At 41.9% G+C, this 25172-nt stretch overlaps 1 protein-coding gene across 5 annotated transcripts in view; it reads left to right on the forward strand.

Annotated features, from left to right (window-relative positions):
• The window catches only part of PKHD1 (PKHD1 ciliary IPT domain containing fibrocystin/polyductin), a 239168-nt gene that overhangs the window by 124125 nt on the left and 89871 nt on the right, over positions 1 to 25172 (forward strand). For all 5 annotated transcript variants that reach the window (XM_038131605.1, XM_038131604.1, XM_038131606.1 and 2 more), the window contains 5 exons: positions 96 to 342; positions 8970 to 9147; positions 9794 to 9989; positions 18553 to 18618; positions 20388 to 20507. In XM_038131605.1, coding sequence (XP_037987533.1) covers positions 96 to 342; positions 8970 to 9147; positions 9794 to 9989; positions 18553 to 18618; positions 20388 to 20507 — 807 coding nt within the window. The remainder of the gene's footprint in view (positions 1 to 95; positions 343 to 8969; positions 9148 to 9793; positions 9990 to 18552; positions 18619 to 20387; positions 20508 to 25172) is intronic.

Consider the following 25172-nt stretch of genomic DNA (forward strand, 5'->3'; position numbering starts at 1 on the left):
ATGAAGTTGGTCTCTTTTCCTCCAGAGAGTTGTCTTCAGGCCCATTACATGAGGTGACCATTTTGTTTTTTTGAAATGCTGCTTGTCACCCACAGGTGGGTTTACAGTGACAGCTGAACATCTGACCTTCACCAATTCCCCTTTCCAAGTGTCCTTCCCCTTTCCTCACTCTGCCATTCTTGAGGACCTTGATGGCTCCACCACGGGACAGAAGGGAAGTCACATCCTGCCTTCCACAGATATCCTGGCAGCATCTTGCACAGCCAGTGCCAACTTCAGCCAAGCTTCTGGTGGCAGTGTCTGTGACAATGACCTTGTTTTCCACCGTATGGATCTTCATTTGTAAGTAATTGTTCCACCTCCCAAAACACAACGTGGGTTTTGCATCTATGTGCTATTCTGAGATTGCTGCTGGTCTGAGCTCAGTCCCAGGACTGCTGCCTCTCTGCTTGGTCCTAAACTAGGTCTAAAGCCTGAGCAGTGGCATCTCTTAATCTTCTGTGCTGTCTCCCATGGCCTGTCACTCCATGGCAGAAGGGCAAGGATCTCCTGGAGATGCTGTGTCAGATCTGGCATTCACACTGAAGTATTTGATAGCTGGAGAAATTAGAAGGAGCTCTAATAATAATCCAGTCCTGGGGTACAACCAGGTCATTCCCATCAGCTTTGGTGGCTGTACAGCTCCCAGTTCTGTCCTAGTTCACTTGTCTCCCCAAGCTGGAATTTTCCTTGCCTTTTCCCAGTTGGCAGCTGAGAGGATGCAGTGGAGGAATGCTGTTCAGCCAACAACTGCCGCCACTTCTGTCACCCAGGGAGGACACTTCCCAATTTCTGACATAAGACAAAGGGTGAAAAAGACTTTTAGAGATCTAAATATCACTCCTGCTTTTCTTCCCATGATCATCTTCCCTTCCCAGTCCCCTGCTCAGTATTTCACTCTCCTTTTGAAGTAAAAATCTGAACAATTATCCATTTTTTGCTGTCTCAGGTTAGTAGTACACAGGCAGAATTCCTGAACTGCTCTGTCAGAGGGCTGTTAATTATTCATGTCTGCCTCATAACTAATGTTAGAGAAGTAGGAGGGGGAAAACCTCAACCCCTTTCCAAACAGGAAAAAACTAATCAGCTTTTCCATTGAAGGAGAAAACTATAAGACTTTGAGTTACCTGGAGGCTTTGCATGCGATTACTGTGTCTCGTAATGAAACCAAAAGTCTGCAAAAATTTAAGAGCTTGGAGTCATTCATATGTAACTAAAAGAATACTGGGTAGAAGGCAAAATAAAAATGTATGCTTGGTGTCTTTCCTAAGCAGTTAACCATGAGGTCTTGGGGAAATGAATTCCCTTTCTAGTCTCTGTTTACCTTGACGAAATGGACTGCAAGATCTTTGGGCTGATGCTGTGTGGGTGGATGGAGCTTCTCTAAATGTTGCCTGTAGAGAGATTTGGGTCCTTTTGGGTACTGCCACAATGTAATTGTTAATAATTCATGACGGTTAAGATATTTATTACACCTTGTTTCTCCTGGCATCAAAAGGTGGGTAAGGGACGAGCACAAGCAGGAGTTCATCTGCACCATTGCTGTTAACTCCAGAAGACTTAACCAGACCTAAATTTTGTCTTCCCAGTAAACTGCATGAGAATTTCCCTGGAAGTGCTCAAGACTAGGTTAGACAGGGATTGGTGCAACCTGGTCTAGTAGAAGGTGTCTCCCCCCGTGGCAGGGGGTTGGAACTAAATGAGCTTTAAGGTCCCTTCCAATCTAAAGCATTCCAGGATTCGATGATTAGTCATATAAATGGCTTCTCAGTTAAGGTTTTATTTCATGCAAGTACCCCTTATTTTGCTTCTTTATTATTCCTCTGCATGATCTGGGAGTAAATTTACCTTTACATCAAAGACCCTTGGCGATCTGAGAAGAAGAAGCCAGCTGTTAGCCTGTCCTCCTGAGGACTGTGTACTCAGCAGAGTAACCCCAGGGACCGTGAGCATCCTCTCTATGCTGCTTCCAGATCCTCTCTCCCCAGCAGCTCCCAGGAGCCAAATCACTGTCATAAGAAGTTGAAAGATGGTCAGATCCAGCCAAATGAGGGTGATGAGTCAGGGAGGCTTTGCTCAGATAGATAGAGCTCCAAAAGGAACCTGGGAGAGGACCAGGGTGGGGAATAAAAGGAGCTGGAGGGGATGAAGAGTAAAAGTCAATAAAATATCTACAGCATGACCAGAGGATGAGTGGGTGGGAGAAGGAGAATGGGTGAATTTTATCCAGATGTGTTTGGAGAGTGTTTGCAATAAAAAAGGAATAGTTTAGGATTAATACAGCAAAACATGACTAGGAGCCATTGGCAGAGGTTCAGTAAAGAGAATAAAGATAGGTGAGTGACAGGAAAAAAAATCTTAACAAGTTCCTCTTGGATCCATCTCACCTCAATTAAAAGACAAAAGCACTGTTGCTTGGTTATCTTTAGTTTCTGACAAGAAAAGAGTTAAAAAATATCTCTGGAAAAAATCTTTCTATGGTGCTCTACCAGGCCATGCAACATGAGACCTGTCAGGTCTGCAACATGAATTTTCTTTGCTCCTCCAAAAAAAAAAAAAAAAAAAAAGAGAGAGGCTTGAGATGGTGGGTTTTTTCACTTATCCTGAATTTCAGGGATGGGATTCCAGCTCCAAAAATCTTGAAGACTGAGGTGAATAATGGATTTTAAGAGGGGAGACCTAGTATGGCACCCTCTATCTCAGAAACCTCAGGATCAATCCCTGCCCCTGAGAGCAACTGGCAAGGATTGGACATGGCCATATTTTTAACCATCTCAGTCTCCAAAACATCAGGGATGTTGCATCAGCACTAACCTTTAGGGAAGATCCCCTGCCTGGGAGCTGTCAGGGCTGCTTGGTGCCAGCTAAAAGAATGTCTGGAACAATTTCTATTATTTATGATACAATGTGGGCAATTGGCTGTTTATCTTTGTGCTGTTTCATTTACCAGAATGCATGTGTTGTATTGACATTTTTCCCCAAAATAAACTATGTGTTTGGGAGAAAATGAGTGTTTTGTTAGAGAAAAAGTATGGAAGCTCTTTTCTGAAAAGGAGAACTACTATCTTGAACATTTTGTGACTCTCTGTCCTGAACTACTTCACTCAACAACTTCCAGGGAAATGGGGATCCATTTCCAAGCTAGCATTGCTGTAACAAAACCTTTCTTCACAAAGTCCAGTTGAAAGTTAAACTAATGTGTCACGTAAGCACACTTTAAAGAGGGGTTTTATGTCTTTTAAAAATGTAATTGGAGCTTATAAAAGTCTTTATAAATTTATATGTGAGAAAGTTATTGAGTAGTCTGAAGCACAGCTTATGCTATGGCACAGCACAGCATGGCTGCAGGCTAGAAACGGCTGCTCCAAATGCCACCGCTACCCATATTATCATGAAACTATGAATCTCTATTAATATTAAAACAAATTTTCATTAAAAAATTGTCATAACATGATTAAGTGACTTTCAAAGTTTCTTCACATTATGCATAATTTTTACAAGAGGAGAGCATTAGAATAATCTGCAGCCTGGCAGCACCTTGCGGCGAAGGGTACTCCAAACACTTGGTGGCTGCGCCTGCCAAAAGGGAGTTTCTCTCTTGGTCCCTCTAATTTGCTTTCCTTTTCTCACTGGGGAAGCCTTGGACTTGCTCAGCACCAGTCTTGTAGTTCAAGCCTTTTATTGTCTCCCTCCTCTGCTGCAGAGAAAAAGATCAACTTTTTAGGTTTCATTCCTAATTCAGCTCTAACATCCTTTCCATGTGATGCATTTCTGCAAACACAGCCACTGCTGATGGGTTGGTGTGCCCCTACCTCTGTGTCTTTGAATCGTGAAGAGAGTTCAGATGGTTACTCTAGTTTTGCTTTTCCTTTGATTTATTAATTTATTCTCTGTGGTGCCTTTCAGCTGAACATCCCCCTGCTGTGAAACACCCTGACAACCACGATTCTTCTCTCAGTGTCCTCAGTCACTCTCTGGCCATGTGTCCCCCCACACAGGGGGCAGCTTACATGGTCACTTGTCCCCATAACCCATCCTCTGAGGGCTCCTGTGATGTAACATGGAAGGCAAATATTAAATTATTGACTGTTCAGTTACCAACTCATCAGCTCAGCTTTAGAGATTCAGCTTTTACTCTGCTGCATTTCTGGCATTTCAGACATCCCACCAAGAGAAATTTGTTTCCCAGTTGAGCACAGCTTTCCATTCACCCTGCAGTCAGGGGTATGGGCAGCAAAGCCAGATCCTGTACAGTGTTATGAGTGTGCAAGACATTTCTTCAAGCCTTCTCCCTTAGCTTGACCATCATCTGAGGTATTTCTAAGTGCAGGGAGATCAATTTAACATTGAGGCAATGTTTGCTGGCCCTAAGCTTGCTTTCCTGGCAAGGGGAAATCTGGCAAGTCTGTTGGATGCTTCTCATGGCCTGGATAGATCAGAGCCAGGTGCATCAGCTGGGACTCCCTGTAATAACCAACACATTGATCCTAAAATCACAGAATGGTTTGGGTTAGAAGGGACCTTAAAGATCATTTTGTTCCACCCCCTGCTATGGGCAGGGACACCTTCCACTACCCCAGGTTGTTCCAAACCCCATCCAACTTGGCACTGGACACTTCCAGGGACTCTTCAGAGCTCTACCTGATGTGGGAAAAGTGGAGTGAACAAGCAGTCCTCCTCTGGTGCTTGCAATGCTTGCACTGCAGACATTTGAACTGTTTGTTTACCAACAACCACTTTCCAGCTCAGGATTTCTGTCTGATTTTAGTTTTCCTGAAAATATCAGCTTGTAAACTGTAGGATCTGGGGAAATATTTTAAGAACACAGGGGATTTTGGAAGGCAGGGGTAGCAAACTGAAATTCTACTCTGATGGAATCAATCTTGTCAGTCACAACTCTTTTTATTCCTGGGAAACCATCTCAATTCTTCTTTTACCTAAAATTCAGCCCATGGTGGTGACTCAAGATCAGGGTCAAAGATCTGGTTATTTCCTAAAAGACTCATGCATGAAAAAAATCACTGCTACTAAGGATTCATAATGAAAGACAGATTTGAATAATGAGCTTGGTGTCTCAACAAAGATACACACATTTACTGAAAACAGCTGAAAATTCTTAGTTCTTGGCAATTAAAATAAAGTGAACTGGTCTGGGCCCCAAGATTAAACCTGTAAAGTGTTTGATATGGTTATAATTTTGAATTAGCCTCCCTTTGGCCAACAATAAACATGGACTCTTGATATAAACATTTGGTGTCCCATTTGAAGTTCAATGCTAAATTGTTTCCTGTTTTTGAAGAGGGATAATCATAATGGATTATTACACAAACAGAAAGCATTTAGAGCTAAACAGAGAGCCTGCCTTCATACACACAGATATGGACCCTTAGGATAAATAAGTTAATGGTAAACATAAACAGGAGAGTTAATATTTGTTCTACACCATGTTGTTGATGGGCTTAACAAATCCTTTGTGGCCCATATCTGTCGAGCAGTTCTGCACAATGCATTTGAGCTAAATTATATAACAGTTTATACAGTCACAATTGGTGAATTGTGGCTCAGACTGTAAAGCCCTATCCTGTAATCCTGCCATATTTCTAAAGCAAATTGCTCCTTAATTGAAACCTGCTTCGATATAAAAAAAACAGCCTTCACAATGAGTCATCCTTTTTTCCCCCCTTGCAGTTTGTAAAGGCTTCCAGCAGTTTAAAGGGAGGGTTAATTTTGCATTAAGACCATTGCCTCCTAGTTTCTTTCAAATAAAGCCAGGAGAAGTTCAGGGGAAGGCTCTCCTCTGATAATGAAGCTCTCCACGTTAATGATGCGTGCAGGCTCCCTCAGATCCTCTGAATTAGAAATACTCGTGTGCCAGCGCTCTTCTACTTCATTAGCATTAAAGAGAGGTAGATTGGTGGCTATTTAGGGCACAGTGAAATCACTGGCTATTTAGGGCAAATGGAAATGGTGCTAATTGTGGCTGGTAATTCCATTAACAGGGTACTTCCATTTTGGTGCCTTTTTGGCACTGAGGTGAAAAAACAACACTGACATCCTTTCAAGGGGAGTGTATCTCAGGCTTATTGTGTCCTTGCACCAGTTAACTTGTACGCTGAGCTGAGAAGCTTTCTAGGTTCCCCAAATTTTTGGTTTGGTTGTGGGCAGCCTGTCAGGAGTTGGAAATTAATTTATGGGTGGCAACACCTCAAGCAATTCATGTAAAAGACACAATATTCCAGGTCAAGAAAACCCTAGAGATTGCAGGCCATAAGGTATCTCCTGCTCCTTTTCCTTCCTGGATCAGGAACATGAGCCAAGTGGGCAAGAAGCCAATGGTGCCTGGGCTGTCCTAGCACTGGTGTGTCCAGCAGGACCTGGGCAGTGCCTGTCCCCTGTGCTGGCCCTGCTGGGGCACCTCCAGTGCTGGGGACAGCTCTGAGACCCTCATGACAAGAGGGACACTGAGGGGCTGGAGCGTGTCCAGGGAAGGGAACAGAGCTGGGGAAGGGGCTGGAGCACCAGGAGTAGCTGAGGGAGCTGAGAAAGGGGCTCAGCCTGGAGAAAAGGAGGCTCAGGAGGGACCTTCTGGCTCTGCACAACTCCCTGACAGGAGGGGACAGCCAGGGGGTGGAGGATGTGGGGTTGTGGTCAGGCTTTGCTTCTAGGGAACAAGGACAGGATAAGAGTACATGGCCCTAAGATGCACCAGGAGAGGTTTAGATTGAATATTAGAAAAAAATGTCCTCATGGAAAAGGAGGTCAGGCATTTGTGACCAAATGGGTCAGGCAAAGCCCAAATGGGCTTTGTGGGGCAATGGTGCTCATAACTCTCTAAAAATAGAGTTAAGTCTCCATGCCTGGAGAGATTTAAAACACATGTAAATGTGGCATTTTGGGGCATGGTTTAGAGGCGGCCTTGGCAGTGTTGGGTTAATGGTTGGACTCGGTGATCTCAGATGTCTTTTCAAACTTAAATGATTCTATGAGTCTATAAGTTGTCTGTTAAAAGCAGACACACAGGAAAAGGTGTACTTCACTTAACTGTGGCCATCTGGAAGTTCACTATACAGCTTAAGATACTTAGTTGAGGTCTTCTAAATATTGGTCTCCAACATAAATGGATTCACAATTAGTTGACCAGTTAGTGAATTCACATTTCCATTCACTAGCTATTGGATCTACACAGCTGGTGTGGAATTGCCACCTAACCTTCTAACAGGTCAGACTTGTATCCCAGCAGGATTGTCCTTTCCAAGCTTTCTACTCTACTTCTCCTGGAAGTACTGGGGAGAGTCCCCCAGCAAAAGTGATTCAAGCTGTTCTCTTCAGAATCCTCCAGCGATGAAAATTAAAATAAATAAAGAGTAAAACCATGTGAATTTATGCTGCAGAGAGGATGGGTCTGAGTCTATGTCACTTGCTGTGACATTGGGCATCTTTGCAACTCAATAAGGCTCCTTCTGATGTGCAAGAGAGTTTTGCATTGTGTGTGGTGTTCTTCTGCTGCTAGAATACCTGTGAAGGTGCTGATAACTGCGGCAATAATGTGCTTGTTGTCATTTACTTGCTTAATTAGCAGCCTAATATCCTGGTCCAGTTAATGCCCATAACAGGAGGTTTATTAGTGGTACAAAAGCTGTTTAAGCCTTATAAACTCCTTCCAGTTTCATTGGTCTGCCAATATCTTCTGGTTGAGTGATTCTTTGCTGATTCACACTTCGCTTTGCCACTGCTGTTTCTCAGCTGAATGTTTCTGGGTAACCAGAAAGCGCTTTGACAAAGTGACAGACACTAGAATAACAACAACAAAAAAAAGAAGAAGAAATAAAAATCACTGAACTGATTTTAAAAGAGAAAAGAAAAATTCATCTGGGATGACTGCTCTGGTGATTTTGCATCATCTCCAAAGCACTTGGGGGGAAAAAAAACAAGCAACAAACCAACCAAAAATTGCAAATACAGGCAGATTGCAGGATGACACGAGTTTTAGCACTGTCTTGGGTTAATAAGCCATATCCAGTCTGAGTAAGATAATGCTTCAAATATTGAGAAAAATTATTCAAAGGATGCTTAAAAGAGGGGATTTTTTTAAGCTTATTGTCAGCTCAAATGCCAAAACTAAGAGGAGTCTACTGCGACCTTAAATCTAAAGGGTTTGTGACCCCTCATGATACCAGTGCAAATGTTGATCTGTTCAGTAAGGGTTTTTTCTCCTGACTAGACTGGTCAGAAATTAGGAGAGCAAGTTCTAGTGAAAAAGGAGGTTGCATTCTCATTTGGATGCTCATAAGAACTGCTGTACTAAAAGTTCACCCATTTTGTGAAGGATTTAATCAGTCCTCAGCAGCCCCAACTTTGACTGCAGGCAGAGACCAGCTCTTTGAATTACACAGGACTTTTTTTGAAACTTTTGACCACTAAAATGGGAGTGAATAATCACAGAATCACAGAATGGTATGGGTTGGAAGGGACTCTAAATATCACCTCATTCCAACTCCCTGCCATGGGCAGGGACACATTCCACGGGATCAGTTACTCCAAACCCCACCCAGCCTCGGCTGATGCTAATAAGAAGACTCCATCAAATTTAATGAAGATCCTAAAAGTTGAACCTGAGGCCCATGAGTCTGGCAGAGGAAAAATACTCTGGCAATGTAGAAGTTGGTACCCTGGCTGTTACATCTGCTCTGCTCTCTTCCTCTTCCTTTACTCCTACATGCTGGGTCTCTCTTTTTCTCTTTCTCTTTTTACAGCATTTGGGGCAAAATATTGTTTCTTATGGTATGTATAAAGAATTACAAAAATGGACACACATTCTAAGGGAGATCCAGCACAGCTGCTGTAATTCAAATAAAAATAGAACTGTACAGGCTGCAAAATAACAGAATTCAATGTAAAAATGTAATCACTTTTTTTTTCTTTTCCTGCAGAAAAGAGGCTCCAGACATTCCCTATAATTTAACTGTGATTGACAGCAGGAATAAGTCAAACACAGTCAATTATGTCCCTGATACTTTATCAAACCTGTATGGCTGGATGGTTCTTCTCTTGGATAAAGAGACTTACACACTGACATTTGACAACCCTTTGGTCAGCAAACAGCTCCAGGTAACATGGGAAGGTTTTATAATTTCAAAATTATATCTGGAAGAGATAATCATGCTTTCATGTCTTTGGATGAACAGAGAAAAATAAAATAGAGTTAAGTGCACTGAAAAAGTCTCTCTGTATTTATAGGCTTAGATAAGATGACTGATAAGCTCACTCTTATCTCTTAGATAAGCTCTCAGTAGTCACCTGGAGCAGGAAGACCGTGGATTCATGGAATGGTTTGGGTTGAAAAGGACCTTAAAGCTCATCCAGTTCCAGCCCCTGATATAGGCGGGGACACCTTCCATAGATCAGGTTGCTCTAAGCCCCATCCCACCTGGCCATGGACAGTTGATGATTTTGGATATCTTAGGTGAAAGTTCAGTGTGGTGCTTAGGACCCTACAGGATTTTTGCTGCCTTAAGACATGTTGAAGCACAGTTTTCAGAAGACATTGATTCTCCTCACCTTTCAAAGGTGATGAGGGGAATTGATTTTTTTTTTCTGCATTTACCATCACCTCCTGCTTAGTTTTGCATATTTTTTCCTGTTTTCCACACATTTTGCCTGTGAGGAGCACCATCCTCCTCACCCCTTTATGCTGCACTCCATGGACCTCTAATCACAGACTCAGACATGTTTCTTTTGGTTCCCTCTTCCCCAGTATTCAGTGACATTTAGCAACTTCAAGGCTGGGAATTATCTGCTGGTGGAACACAGGGATCTTCCTGCCCATCTTGAGGCTGTGGTGTCCTGTGGGACAAGGAGGGGACAGCCACTGCAGTTGGTACCTTTGTATGGCCACCACAGGAGCTGTGATTGGCACCTCAACAGCAAGCTGAGGAAGCTCACCTATCTGGGTAAGTGCAGTGTGGGGGTTGCAATCTACATTTGTGATCAAGAATGGTGACAGAGCTGATGTCTCATTAATTTAAACCCCAAATCTACTCAAGGCCAGCTTTCAAAGGCCTTTCAATAAGTGAGAGGTCCTTCAAAGTGCTGATCAAATAGGTAAGTGCACATCAGGTCCATCCCTAACTGATCTATCTGATGCCTGACCTAGCAAAAAAAGGAATGAGCCATAAATAGTGGGTGATGTGACATCAGTTGTATTTGAGCTGGATTCTTTTGAGTGGTAAAGGCATTAAATTCCACCAATGACCTCTCCTGTCAGGTGGTCCTTTATCACAGGTATCCTTAATAAAATGTGGTCATCTTGCTAGGTTGAGCACACTGAGGGCAGTAAGATTTCTGGGAGAGAAATTTTTCTAGGGCTGGAAACTTCCAGAGGCATCTTAAACCTTTGCCTAGGTGACATTGTACATGAGATCATGGAGAGAAATGGACATTTTCAATAATTCCCATTCTAAATTAAATAATTTTATAAATATCTATATGTCAAAGGCAAGGTAATGATTGTTGCCTTTATTAATAGCAGCAGAACTAGAAATCACAAATATATTTTGGTGTCTTTGAGAACATTAGCTTCTCCTTCGTGACTCATACCAGGAAAATAAAGATAGTGATTTTCATTATAACCAATTACTTTTCTCATCTGTTCCATTAAATGTAATGAATTTCCCTTGATTTTGCACGACTGAGAGCATAAGCATGCAAATGGCTTTCTCATGTAGGATACCTTTAGAACAATCATTGTGACAGTGGAGAGGAAAACACGCCTGCAATGAGGGCAGGAAATCCACTGAGCTTGGTCTGGCAACAGTGAAAATCAACCAGTGTGGAAAATCACATTTGGGGAGAACTGGGGAAGCCCAAATCTTAACCTCAGTCTGAGGATCACACTCCCTGCGTCCACCTCTGGTCCTTCAGCAACTGCCACAGCATAGTTTGTGTTTAACATTTTAGCTCTAAAAATGGGCTGGATGTACCCAGGCTTCAAATGATAAAAGATCCATGTGCTTGCAAAAACTCTACTGGTGCATTGGTCACCACCTGGGAGTCTTCCTGGTGTAGGCCAAAAATTTGGCCAGAAATTTGACCAGCACTATAACCACGTAGATTATTGGGGTGCTGGTCTTAGGTCTGTGTCCTGGCCCTATTTAGACACAGTTCAAGTGTAGATTGGCTACTGTAAATTTAGCTGTTGTGTCTAAGCCTTACCAGAGACAAAGTCAAGTATTTACTGAAAGAAGAAAAATGTGTTATTCTTTCTGTTTACCAACAGCGTAAATTTGTTCCTTCAAATATGAAAGGTGACTGCATTTCAGTTTGCATATCCTGATTTTCACTGTCAGAGCAGCATGGGAAAGCTCAGAGGATGACATCTGTAGCTGGGCCTCTGCTGTTGAAAATAGAGGAGATGAAAGTCTTGGGAAGACTGGGACAAAAGTGGTCTGGCTGGCATATGTCACTCTTGCATCACAGACACTTTCTTGTCCTTCTCTTGCCTTACTTTCATCTTTACTTTTATTACTCAAAGAGCTTGTTGGGGTTCCTCATTTTACTGGAGAAACAATAATACAACGTACTATTGAGAGGAAATTTATGAAAACACCTAACATGTATAATTCATGCTGTGAACATCTTCTGTGAGGACTTTTATAGGAGTGAGGTCAATAATTCAGTGTTGGGTACCTAATATCTATGCTGTCGGTGTAGGGTAAAAGTTTGAAACAAAGCAGATTCCTGCCCCTGGTATGGGATTTCTCTCATTCTCTCTGCTGTGCAGGCTGAGAGGGTGAGGATAATTAGCCAGCAGAGCAGATTCATGGCATGTGGTGGACTTTCCATCACTCAGGGTCCTTAGAAGATGCTTGGCTGTCTTTTCAGGGAAATATGCTCCAGCTCTGTGAGAAGTTATTAGGAACCTCATGAGGCGAGTGAGATTCATGCTCCATAGGAGGTCAGAGAAAGCTGCCACAATAGACCCTTCTGGTCTTAAAACCCCACCAGTCCACCCACCCACCCAGAGAGGACAAGGCTAGAAGGTCTGGCCTTCAGAACATCTTCCTGCCTAACTCTGCAAGTTGACTCTTCTGGAATTTTTTTTTTTTAATATTTTATTTACATTTAACTATATGAAATAATTAGCCAACTAATTAATCCCGTTTACAAGCTTTGTCGGATTCTTCAGCTGTCAGTCATGCCCGAGCCCGGGGCCGGCGTTGAGTCTTAGCTCCCTCCTTCATCTGACTTGGTCTCCATGGCTACAGGCTGCATCTGCTGACACCCCACTCTCTATTTACTGCTTAATTAAGAATTTCACGCTCAGCCCTTATCTGCTGCTAAGAACAAGAACACACTGTTAAGAAACTCCAAATTTAGGCTGCTGCACAAGGAAAGCCTTTCTTGTTGTCCTGACTGCGTGGAGCCTCTTTAACTACCCTCTTGGCAACTGCGCTGCCACCCTTCAATCAAAAATCATTAAATGGGGCAGAGATAATGAGCATGTAGCATATCAAAAGGAGGATGTTTGCTCGGGCTAAGGAGGAAAAGCTGTAAGGGCCTATAAGCAGCCGCCACTTCAAAGGGAGAAGGGGCTGATAAAGAGTCATTTGTTCCTGTTTGACTTATGTAAAAGGTCTGGTATGTCGCAGCCCCGTCTAGCAGACGCGGGTCCCCCCTCTGCAGGCTCGTGTGTCAGCGCTCGGGCAGCTGGGCGCAAACAGCATCAGCCCGAGCATAAAATCACTCGACTCCGCGGCCACAATGGGCACTTGTAGGGGGTGGCGGAGGGAGGGCCGGGGGACAATGGCAAGACAATTATTGCAGCTGCTCGGGAGGGCCATAATTCTTCCTGCCCAAAGTCGGCGGCTCTGGCGGGGCGGAGGGGAGAGCTCCGGCGTATTAGTCATCCTCCAACTTTTGGAAGCGCTTCGGTGGGGTTTCGACAGCTGCTGGTGTACCACCTCTTTGCAATAATTGTACATTCTGGCCGGGGTCAGCTCACTTTTGACCCTCCGCTTTTGTGCCCCTCCGAAAGCCTTTTAGGGCAAACTGTGGGGAAGTGGCAGGGGTGCATTACATCCAAAAATTAACGTCGGTAAATACGGATCAGATGCCAGCTCATTAATGAGCAGCCTCCTGAATTCACACAGCCTTTTACTCAGGCCTGCATGGGGGAGAAAATGAGGAGAAGGGGAAGGAAAACGCCGTGACTGAGAAGATATTGTTATTTAAACGAGCAGGCAGCCAAATGAAACCACCTTGGACAGAAGTCTGCAGCGGGCTCAAGCTTTCCCCATGCCCTCTTCCATCCAAAACTGCCTGGCGTCATGCAAGTGTTTGTTTATCTTTGGGGGGAGAAAAAAAAGGTCTGTCTAGCACAAAAGGCAAGAAAATACACCGTATGGAGGGGATTAAAGGAGTTAAGTTGCACTGATGGTTGGAGTCTTGTAAATTAGGCTTGGGAGCCTAATTCCTGTAAATTAGGCTTGGAGGAGAATGCAGGGGTGCTGAATGGGGAGAAATAATTGTAATGGAGAATGTTTCTGTTGTATGGGCAATGATCCTATTAACAAAGATCGTCACTGCTACCTACACACATGAAACTCTGTTAACCAGCCTCCAAGACACTTTAAAAATCACCTTTTCAGATCTTTTTAAAGGAATCTGCATTGAAGGACAGGTGACCCCATGTCCCTTCTGGGTTCTGGGTGAAGGGGAGGCTTAGGGAGCTTGAAGCATCCCATGCCAGTCATTTCTACATCACCAGCTTTGCTTTGACATGGTTCATAGCATCACCCTGATTTTCTCTGAGGCACCCTATGTGTTAAGAGAAGTGATTCTCAAAGGTCGCTGTGGGCCTGCAATTGTGGTGCGACTCTGAAACACTCATGGGCTGTGGCTCAACCACATTTTTGGGGAGTGAAACATGATATGACCATGCTGAAGCAAAAAAAAAAAAACAACAACCATTTATTATGACAAGAGTGGTGGAAAGAGACATCCCACTGGGAAATCTGGGATATTTTTTAGGAGAAATATCCTTTGTAAATTGCAATAATAACATGATGAGCTTTTTAAGTCTGTTACAAATTTCAGCATATGGTGCCCCAGCGTGGTATTGCTCCTTGGTTAAGGTCTCTGGGCAATACTGGAACTGGCTAAAAAACAGAGAGTTGTTGTTTCCTTTTAGTTCACTTTTGAAATGTTTAAACCATATTCTTTTGGAATGAAACAAAGTGTTGGCTTCCTTCACCTCCAGATTTCTCTTGCATTTTTTTCCCCTAAAATTTGAAGTGCTGGACAGAAACATTATTGAAAACATCACAGAAAGGGTTATCAAACTTTTTATTTATCCCAAATACATTTTTCAGTAGACACAACTTTTATGCAGATAGGTCATCCTGCTGACTTTGCTCAGGCTGCTCATGTGTGAGTTGTTAAGAGGGCCTAAGGCTGAACCTCACATTACTGCTGTGTCAGAAGCAGGTTTACAATTTCCATAGTTCTTAAAAAAAATAATTTGATTATACTTATTGTCTTTTCTAGATTCCTAAAGAATGACCTCACTTCCATTAGGCTCTGTGGGTTTCTGTAATTGCTTTGTATAGGAGGAAAAAACTCTAAAGAATGTTTGTTTCTAATATGAAAATACAGAAAATAAATAAACACAGATATTTTCTGCAGCCCTGTTGCTTGGGGGTAAAGGAAAATCCTAGGTGAAAGACATGAAGAATGGAGTTAATTCTTTACAGAGGACTGATTGTACAGGGATGAATCTTTTCTCCCAGATAAAACTCACCCATATCAGTTGTTTCAGAGCACCAGTTCACCAGATGTGGGCTGCTCAGTGACCTCCATGAAATGAAAGTCAGTTCTTTGCAAAGAGGTGCCCCTTGTGATCATAGAATCATAAAATGATTTATGTTGGAAAATACCTTCAAGGTCACCAGGTCCAGCCTGTGACCCATCCCCACCTTGTCACCCAGACCAGAGCACTGAGTGCCCCATTCAGTAATTTTTTAACAGTTCCAAGCATGGTGACTCTACAAACTTCCTTGGCAGCCTGTAGCAATGTTTAACCACCCTTCCAAAAAGAAATTCTTCCTGATGCCCAAGCTGAACCTCCCCTAGTGCAGTCTGAGGCCATTTCCTCTTGTCTCCTTGCTAATTACCTTGGAGAGACCAACACCCACCTGGCTACAACCTCACTCCAGGGAGCTGCAGAGAGCAGCAGGATCCTCCCTGGGACTCTTTTTTTCTCCAGGCTGAGATCCCCCCACCCCATTCCCTCAGTTGCTCAATTTTTGTAATAGACACAAAGAGACAAAACAACCTTCTCCTGGTGGGTGAGCTCCTGTCCTTCTGGCATGGAAGCAGGGAAACCAGAGAGTGCTGCAGTTACACAAATAAGATGATGGAATGCCCTTATAATCCTGTCAGGGTTGATTTTTTGATTATGTGATGTCTGCAGGAGGAAATGCCAATTTACACAAATGCCAGTCTGCTGTAAGCAAGAATCTGTGTCCATCGACCCAAAGACATACATACATAATTATGTGTGTGTGTATATGTGTGTGTATATATATATATATATATATATATATATATATATATATATATATATATATACATACACATATATATATATAATTGTAACTATCCAGTTGTATGTGTATAAAATGGGTTCTTACACTTCTTCTCCCTAACACGTTGTCCTCATTATATCACACTTCTGGGTATCTCCTGCAGAAGATCCTCACAGGGGGTGACAAAACACCCTCTCCTACGTTCTCCAGTTTCTAGAGGTGTGTCTCACTGTGTTGTTGATTGTGCTGTCCAAAAAGTTTTGATTTCCTGGTGATGGATGTTAGCCCAATTGATGTTAAATAGCATGGAGCTGCTTGTTATTTGTAAGTCAGGCTATTGGAGCCATTTATCCTAGTTTCAGCCCTTCCTAATATCCACAGGCAAAATTCCGAGTCACTGCAAAGCTGATAAAAGACTGAGTTGCTCCTCCTTCATGTTCACTCAAGGAGCCCTGAACCAGGAAAAGTTACCAGCAGGATCATCCAGAAGGCCTATATTTATGATCCACAGCCCAAACATCCAGGAGGAGCTGTAATAAGGCAGAAAATTGATGAGCCTTATAAAGGTTTTATACAACTAAACCCTGGAGCCTTATAACTACATTTTGCCAAGAGTCACCTTAATTCAATGTTTACTAATGATGTCCTTCATCTGTAGTGCCTGTATCTCTTCCTGTCCTGCAAAACCCAGTGATAACGTATTCAGCAGCAAAACAAAACCACCAGGAGGACTGTGTCACTGTAGCCTTGATTAATCCCAGGGCCTTTATCTTTCATGATCAGTTTTTAGGGGTATTTGTGGGAAAAGGCAACAAAACGCTGCTGGTTCACAACCAGTGCACTTTACACTCCATCAATGTAAATAATAGTACAAGTTATAAGGATGTAAATAATTGTACAAGTTACAGGGATGTGGAGAGTTATGGGGAGAATTCTGTCCCTGATTCTTATGCTCATGTCAAGAGTACAGGTAACTTATATTGTCATGCTTGAATTGTCATGCTCTCTGGTGGGATGATGCTTCAAATATGAGAAACTTTTATTATTTCCCTGACTCTGGACAGGGCAATGATAAAACTCTGTACTGAATTAAGTCTTAATGGTTCCTTTCTTCACCATATAAGGGGATTGAGCCCCATTATGAGGTCTGTGCACCATATTGATCAAGTTTTATGTCCCCTCAGGATTTAATTAGAGCAGCTTTTCTCTGAAAAATACAAACATCCTTAACTGGATGATTTCACTCTAGTGCCTGCAAAAGTAAGCAAAAAAAAAAACCAAAAACAAAACCAAAAAACAACCAAATCCAACAAACCTCACAAAATATATTTAGGTGAAAGAGGATAGTGTCAGGGTTTGGTTGTCTTGTTTTTCCTAAGCCTATTTCGTCAGCTTTGGCAACTGTTTTGCCCTGTGTGAAAAGGAAAAACACCATAACCATAAATGTTCACATAGATGTATTGTCTGAAAGCCACAAGAACTGTGTCAGTGGCTTTAAATTAGCAGTTTCATGTCATCTTTTCCCCTTCAAATGTTCACCTTGTGGCCACTCAATGCATGCTGCTGTTCAGTGTGAGCTCTGTGTGATGGTTTGGGGCAGATTGATTTGATTGATACATGGATCAGATCCCAGCTACCATTGGGAGAGAAGGTGTCACTGAATAACAGGGCCGAGGCACCTGATTACTAATTAATCAGACATGAGAAAAACCTCATGGAATCAGTTTCTATTTAATTATGGAAGCCTCATTTGGCATAGGAGCATATGCTGCTAACTCAATCGAGTGCTTTCAACTGACATCAAATAGTAATTATCAGAAAGAATCAAGTTTTTTGATTATTCATACTAATTTATTGAACACTTAAAATTAATGAACCTCAGTTATTTTAAATTTGCTCAGTTGCACTGGGAGAAAAGGAGGGAGGTAGGGAAGGAAGGGTTTCACAATTTAAAAGTACAGAGACTTGTTTAAAGATAAAATAAGTAAATTACAATATGGTATGAAATCCCATCGGTGGGTTGATGCACACAGAGGAAAGTTCCAGGCATGTTCTGGAACTGAGGAAAGTTCTGACAATGGCTTCATTGATACAATTCTTCTACCCCCCCAAAAAAATCTTCCAACAACACTTTAGGGTCACCATAAGGGGCTGGGCAGAGGACAGGAGATTTATTTGTTTGTCAGAGTGTTTCTATTTTAACCTACAGTTGTTCCAGTCTGGTGACTGAAAGGAAGTGCCTTTATATGCCACTAGAGATGAAGAGGAGGTGGGATTTTAGCTGGGTCTGAAGCAGCTTTCTCCTGCTCCTCTTTGATTTGCATTATTTTGGCCCTTCTCCTGCTGACAATACACGGGCACAAAGGTTACCACTGTGATAATTGCTGCTGACCCCTTTTCACAGCAGAGAACACAGGGTCGCTGTCTCCAGTCTATAAAGTCTGGCTAATTAAAGCATCTCTTTCAGATACCAGATTTTGGGAAAAAAAAAAAAAATCAAAACTGAACTACAAAACAAAAGCTGTATTTCGCTGTTTGAGCGAGTTAATATATTATGCATTCAATGGTGTGATATCGCTTGTGTGAGTGGAACTGCTGTGGATTTATAGTGGGATAAATGAGATTTGAGTTCCAGCCTAGAATTTCTGATTGTTGAATGCTTTCTTTTTAGCTGTTTCTAATGAGTTGTCTTGAGACCTTCCATATCTGTAAATTAAAATGTATTTGTTTAATCCTTTTTCAATGCACTAAAAAAAGGACAAAAAAAAAGCTTAGAAAACATGTCTAGTTGTTGCTCTTAAAGAAAATGGTTATTTTTGTAAGAAATGTATAATGTTGTCAGGAATTCATCTGTGGAAATTGATTTGCTAATTTTTTTTGGTGTTAATTTGAAAGGCCTTGTTGCAACTCTAAAATTTTCTGTGTTCAGTCACAGGAGCTGACTTAATTCAGGTCACACTGAAAGAGAAGGAAAGAGTGGCTTTACCTACCCCAGGTATGTGATAGTCTGTGTCAGAAAACATTGGTCTGGGAGTCACACCATTTCTTTTTTATGGCTTTTTCAGGAGTAAATTGCTATTTTTCACTTCAATATTTTGTACATCTATCAAGTCAACAGAGGCTCTTGGTATTCATTTAGGTGTTTTTCATTGAGCCCTATCTACCATTGCTCAAGATAAATGTGGGATTCCACAGTATAAAACACTATAAGCTTTCCCTGGGAAATGCCACAGCAGATCAGAAAGGTCATGGAGAATGTAAGACTACAGAGTATTTTAGTGCTCCATAGTCTGATATTACTGCTCAGTTTCACATTGAATCAGACAGAAAATATACCAGAGAGAAGGGAGACCTCCAAATTTTGATATTTTTGGGTATTGTTGCCTAGAGAGGTTAGCTGGAACAGGGGCTAGTGTTAAAGGAATAAAGTATTTATTGAAAGGTCTTCAAAGGATACACATTGGGCGGCACAAGAGGTGGCCATGGCTCTATCCAAGATGGACCCAAGGTGGAACCAAAATGGACCCAAAATGGATAACTGGTCATGAATTTTCCCACTTTTATAAGTTCTGGTCCATTTATGTATTGGGGTTAACTGTCCAATTACAGCTCCAGGTTATGAAGTCCCATCCTCCCAGACTGCTCTCCTCAATTTGCTGTTTTACTTTTTGGGTCTGAAGCTGCAGTGGTGTCCTTGGTTCTCAGGCTGGAAAAGGATTGTTTTGTCTGACTGAGCTGTGAGGAGAACTTGCTAACACTTTACATGAAGTTCAGAGTCATACACTAAGGCAGAACAGAATCTGGAAAATGTGAAAGCTAAAACTTGAGGCACCATATTAGCTGCCTTGCTATGTTGTGAATTAATCCAGTAATCACTCATGTGGAAAAAGGGTTTAGAGACATTTTGGCAGGGTGTTTCTCCCAGAACAAACAAGTGATTGGAGAGACAGACCCAACTTAATGAACTCGACATGGGTTTAATTTCTGTGTTTCCCTGTGCTGACCGCAGAGGTTTTTTGTACACCCCAACATTATTGAGCTGAGTCTAGCCCCCAAAACCTGGGCATGTGCTTGCTCCTGTATTTTCAATCCCCAAAGAGGCTTTCCTCAAGAAAAAAATGCCAGAATTCCCTTTACAGTGGAAGAGCAGAAGTAGGTGCTTGCAGAGGCCTCCAGAGGGAGGCCCTGCCTGCATTAGTCTAGGATTTACTAAACTTAGTGTGCAGGATTTTCTCTTGAAGGCTTCCCTTCCTCTCCTTAGGGACAACAGACTTAGGGGAAATTAATTTATGTAGCCTGGCTAGTTAGCTCTCTAAAATACAGGTTCAAGTCCAGAACCTGCATTTTGTGAGCTCAGTTTCTTCCAATATTTTCCTAAGTCTCAGGATTTTTCTTTTGAATTGACCTGAAAAAGAACATTTTGGAGAAGGAGCAGGAGTTTCCATGTGTCTGTTGGTTAAGCTGCTTTTCCAAGGCAGGTCTTGGTCACCCCTTGGAATGGAAAATTGCTTTTCTGGGTGTTAGCAAGCTCGTAAGAGTTGATCACTAATTATTTTAAATTTTTCATACTTTGGGAAAGTATGGAAATTCCTCTGCCCTGGGAATTCAATCAAACAGTTTTCTTTAAACATGGAAAATAACAAAGAACAGTTAGCAGTGACAAAAGGAGGATGTTAATGTCACAGATGCTTGACTATTAAAGAAATGGTAATTCTTCCAGCTACACAAAATTATAATTCTGTCTTTATGTGTTCTGTTTTGTAGCTCCTTCTTGTTCTGTCTTGAAATGGTCACTCCCAGAGACATGGAATGGTGTGGGAAAAGGCTGGGGTGGATCCAATGGCAGCATCCCAGGCCCTGGGGAAGACGTCATCATCTTGCCAAGTACGTGAAGAAGGAAAGTGTTTAATTTCTGTGGAGGTGCTGGGCTCTGCCTACATTGGGATTTATATTTGTGCTCCAATATGTGCTCCTTGGCCCTAGTGGCCATTCCAGCACATGCAGGACCCCACATTTGTTCCTTGTCACACAGACTGCAGTACAAAAATGTTGTTTTTGGAAGAGAATGATAATTCTTTTCCATTTTCACATACACACGAACACAAGCACTTACGCTAACTTTCAAGCTGGTGTATGTACAGGGACCTTAATTCAGAAGAGAACTTGCAAGACCCAGAATCACAGCTCACAAAAAGCTCATCTCTTGACCCATCTCTCTCTGTGTTTTGTGCAAGGATCATATTTTACATTTCAGAAATTGCTTCACCTTCCATTTTATTTTTCTGTTGCAATTCCTACTTATCAATGGTAATTTCTCAAACCATTTGCTGTGGATGCCTCCTAGATATTTTAGCTTAGGCCTGTATTTCAACTTGAGTTGCGTCTAAATCCCCACTCATAACATTACTGTATGAAAAATGGATTTTAGTAAATGTATTGCAATAAAATCTGGAGAAAAGCTTGTGATAACCATTTTACATAAGAGCTGACCCTCCTTTGATCAGGAAGTTGAACTACATGAGGTCCTGAGTTCCTTTCCAGATATAATTATTGAATGATCCAATGAATATTGTTTTGATATATACCTGAAATATTCTAGAACCCGATGCTGTCTCCTTCTCATTTGTTTGAAACCAGTTAAGTCTCTCTACCTACCACAGCTCCACATTTGGAAATGTGGAATGTAGATAACATCGCTTCATGTCTATTCCTCTCCTACCTGGTTTTGGTTTACGGCTTTTGTGGAAGGAAATGTTTGTGTTGGTATTTGGGCATGGAGCTTCAGTCATGGTTAAGGCTACTCTGGCCTGTGTCATTAAAGATTAGATATATATATATATGAAGATAAACCCTGACCATGACTAAAATTCCATGCCAAAATACCAACACAAGCATTTCCTTCCACATATATACATATTAAAAATTTGAAGGTTACATTAAGAATTATGATCCACCTTCAATATCTATTTAGTTTAATCTTTAATTTTCTAATAAATAAGAAAAAAAATGTAAAGCCTGTGCTTATAAAAATATTACTTTTCTTCACTTTTGGAGGAGCTTACATTGAGCTAAAGAGTAGATAAAGTTGGAGTTCAGGGAGAATTTCTGCATGGAAGGGGTGGTCAGGCATTGGAAGGGGAAGTGGTGGAGTCCTCACCCCTGGAGGTGTCCAAGGAAGGCCTGGAGGTGGCACTCAGTGCTCTAGGCTGGGTGACAAGGTGGGGATTGGTCAGAGGTTGGACTCAATGGTCTTGGAAGTCTTTTCCAGCCCTAATGATTCTGTGATTCTGTGATAACTAGTTCACCAATATCAGCCCATTACTGCCATAAGACCAGAACATTCCAGTCTTCACCATCATGTGTCAGATGCAGAAATGAAGAGGCACAGAGGCAAATCACAATTTGCACAGGAGCAGAGAATAAAAAATTAATAAATAAATAGGTTTGGCTGAGGGTTTGGAGTTCTGTTGTTTAGATCAGATCAAGAGAGTAGAAGATGAAGGATGAGTTTGTGATGCATGATGAATAAAATGCCTCTGTGTTTCCTGCACAGGTGAGGAGCTGGAGCATGTCCAGAGAAGGGCAATGATACTGGGGAAGGGTCCAGATCACACTCGGAGACACACAGTGGGGTTCCTGGGGCTGTTCTGTGCAGGGCCAGGAGCTGAACTCAGTGATCCTTGTGAGTCCCTTCCAACACAGGTTATTCCATGATTCTATGATTCTATAAAAAATCTCTTCACTCCATTGCCAGAGTAAATGTGTGTGTTGGTTGATGTGCAGAAACTATTCTCCTCTCCAGTGCCTTTCTGGAATCCTCCTTTGATTTTATCCTGAAAACACAAACATGAACACAAACACAAGATGTCTATCACACCATCTATTTTGTTTCATCTCTGCCTTTTCTGGTCTATTTTATTTCTGCTCTCCCTCTCCAGCCCTGCTGGTTTGGCGGTGTTAAGACACTCACTGGCATTGGAGTCAAAAGAGTACAGGGTCTTAAATTAGAGTCATGGTCAGGGTGATAAGGGAACTGGATTTGTTCCTCAAATAAATGCATTAAAAATTAAGTTAGGCAAGATGAATTTTCTATCCATTTCACATGCTTTGCTTTGCTGCCACAAGTGTTTGAGTCTCCAGTTCAAAGAAAGCCAGCCCCTTGCTTGGATCCAAAATCTAAAATGAAACCAACAATTTTGAAATGTATGTTTAATTGTAGCATTTTATGGATGTTTCTCTTCCCTTTTCCACTGGCTTGTGCAGACCCTGCTAAACTCAGAATGACTCCAGATGGCTTCAAAAAGGTGAGAGTTTGTTCTCTTGAGAACAAATATTCTAGAAACCACCCAAACCTTGTGCTGCTATGCACACCAAAATCAGTTTTTGTGATTCACTCCTGGCAAGATGCAGCTGTGTCTTACACTTTGCTGTCTTCTGGTTATTTAAAATTCTCTTCTGGGAGCCATCTGCAATGATTTTCTGGTTGAAAGCCAAGACATGAACTTGCTTCTGGTATGCTGTGCATGACTGGCTTAGTCCTTTCAGTCCCCAAAGAACAGTTTTAGAGTCATAAAAGCAGGTAATAGATCAGTTTTCGGGTCATAAAAGCAAATAATAAATGCTTAGTATTCATTTCTAGTGTGAAGAAATAGGGGCAAAGACTTTGGTAAGACACTGTTGAAATCTCAGACTGAATGTGGATTCCTAGAGTTCACTGGAGAACTGAGGCACAGTCTAAATTTAGCTATTGAAGGCTTCAATTTGCTTATTTAACAAAATAAGCAAAACTGCGACATTAGGGCTACCTCACAGGCTGGTATCAGGAAGGTTTGAAAAGGTAGAAAATGCCTCTATTAGCAAAAATTACTAATTAGAAACCAGGTTTCTGTGTTCTTGCTTGGTGTCTGCTTGACATCTAGAGATTTGGGCAAGCTTGGAAATTAGGGTTGTGTACTAAGTTCTTTTTTTTTTTGCCCTGTTTGACTTCACAGACTTGGTACAAGGATGACTTCCACTTGCAACAAAACTGGGTTCCTCATGTAAAAGTGACTTTTACTCTTGGTGGGCTGCTACAGTTCCCATCAGTGTCTGTCTCCCCATGGATATGAGTCTCTTCCAGCCTGATCTGGAAATCCTCAGCTCAGGCTGCCACAGCTTGTGCTTTTATCCCTGGAGGTTCATCCTCCAGAGCCACAGCCATCCCACAAGGACCTCTCACATGCATCAGGCTTCAGCAGCCACACCACACTGGAAGACAAGCCAGAGGAGTTTAGTCATGCCATTCCAGCAGCCAGCAGTGGCATTAGCTTCCCAAAGCCCTGGGATTTTCAGGGCTTTGGTTTATGGTTTTTAGGGTGGCACACTCCTGATGCAGTGTGCTCTGGGTGGAAGGAGAATGTGTTATAATTCCAAGCAAAGGAATGCTGTTTTGAAGGGTATTGATATGATATCATGTAGCCTCTGGCAATTTCTATCTTCCTTTTTTTTTTTTTTTTTTTTCCTCTCCAGTGGTGGAATTCACTCTGTTCTTCATTTTCTGATTTTGATTTTCTTTGAAGTTTTTCTGTTTGAAGAGATGAATGCTGGAGTACTGTATCCCATATAATAGCTCCTCTGTTGTGCCTGATTTCCATTCAATGGCATGCTATGGTGTTTTATACAGCAATGTGGCTGATCAAAGGCATTTTGTGTCATTGCTGTAGTCATTAATGCCTTCTCAGTATTGTACATCTGAACATTAAGACTCTGGCATACCTGGGCTTTTTGTCTGAAGAAAGTGTATGTACAATGAAATATTGCCCTGTTCTCAAACTCAAACTATGGTTTGCTGAAAGTGGTCTCTTGCCATTATATAAATGTTTTCATGGTGGGAAAACAGCTCCAATTTGTCTTTCTCTGAAGGTAAATCCTTTGAGCTCAGTGACCTAAAGTCTATTATTTTAACTGCTAAGTAATATCTCCCTCTACGAGGTAAATGAGTCTATTCTGTAAGGAAGTTGCCTTTGAATCTGTTTGCTTTCCTCCTCAAGTGTGGAAGCTTTTTTCCCCGTCAAAGGAAGGTTCTGTTGTTTCTGCAGAGCAACGTTTCACCCTCTGAGAACTTCACACCCCAAGCACCACACCCCAGAGTGCTGTCCTTTTAAACTGAGGAAACTATAGGTTTGTAAAGATATCTCTAAGTGGGGGAATTTCTCACTCCTCTGATTCAAGGCTCACACACATGATGCCACAGATACAGAGCAGTCAGCATTTCCTTTATAAAACATTTTTAGAAAGATGTGCAACTCAGCAAAAAATCTCTGTTCTAGACTGAAATGTGACATATAAATGGCATGCCTGGGAGCGCTGCTTCTCTTCCTTGTAAAAATGTTTCAGCCTGTGTTTGATGAATATACTTATGGCCTTTGTCAACTGCAGCTTTTTGCCACATTCTTGAGCTGTGATTTCACAAACTTGATTCCCCTTCTGTCTGAGAGATACCATTTTGACAACATATCCCTCTTTATTCTCATCTCTGTTTCATATCCTCACATCCTGAGCCTTCCCTTC

Source organism: Motacilla alba, chromosome 3, assembly GCF_015832195.1.
Source record: "Motacilla alba alba isolate MOTALB_02 chromosome 3, Motacilla_alba_V1.0_pri, whole genome shotgun sequence".
Taxonomy (NCBI): domain Eukaryota; kingdom Metazoa; phylum Chordata; class Aves; order Passeriformes; family Motacillidae; genus Motacilla; species Motacilla alba.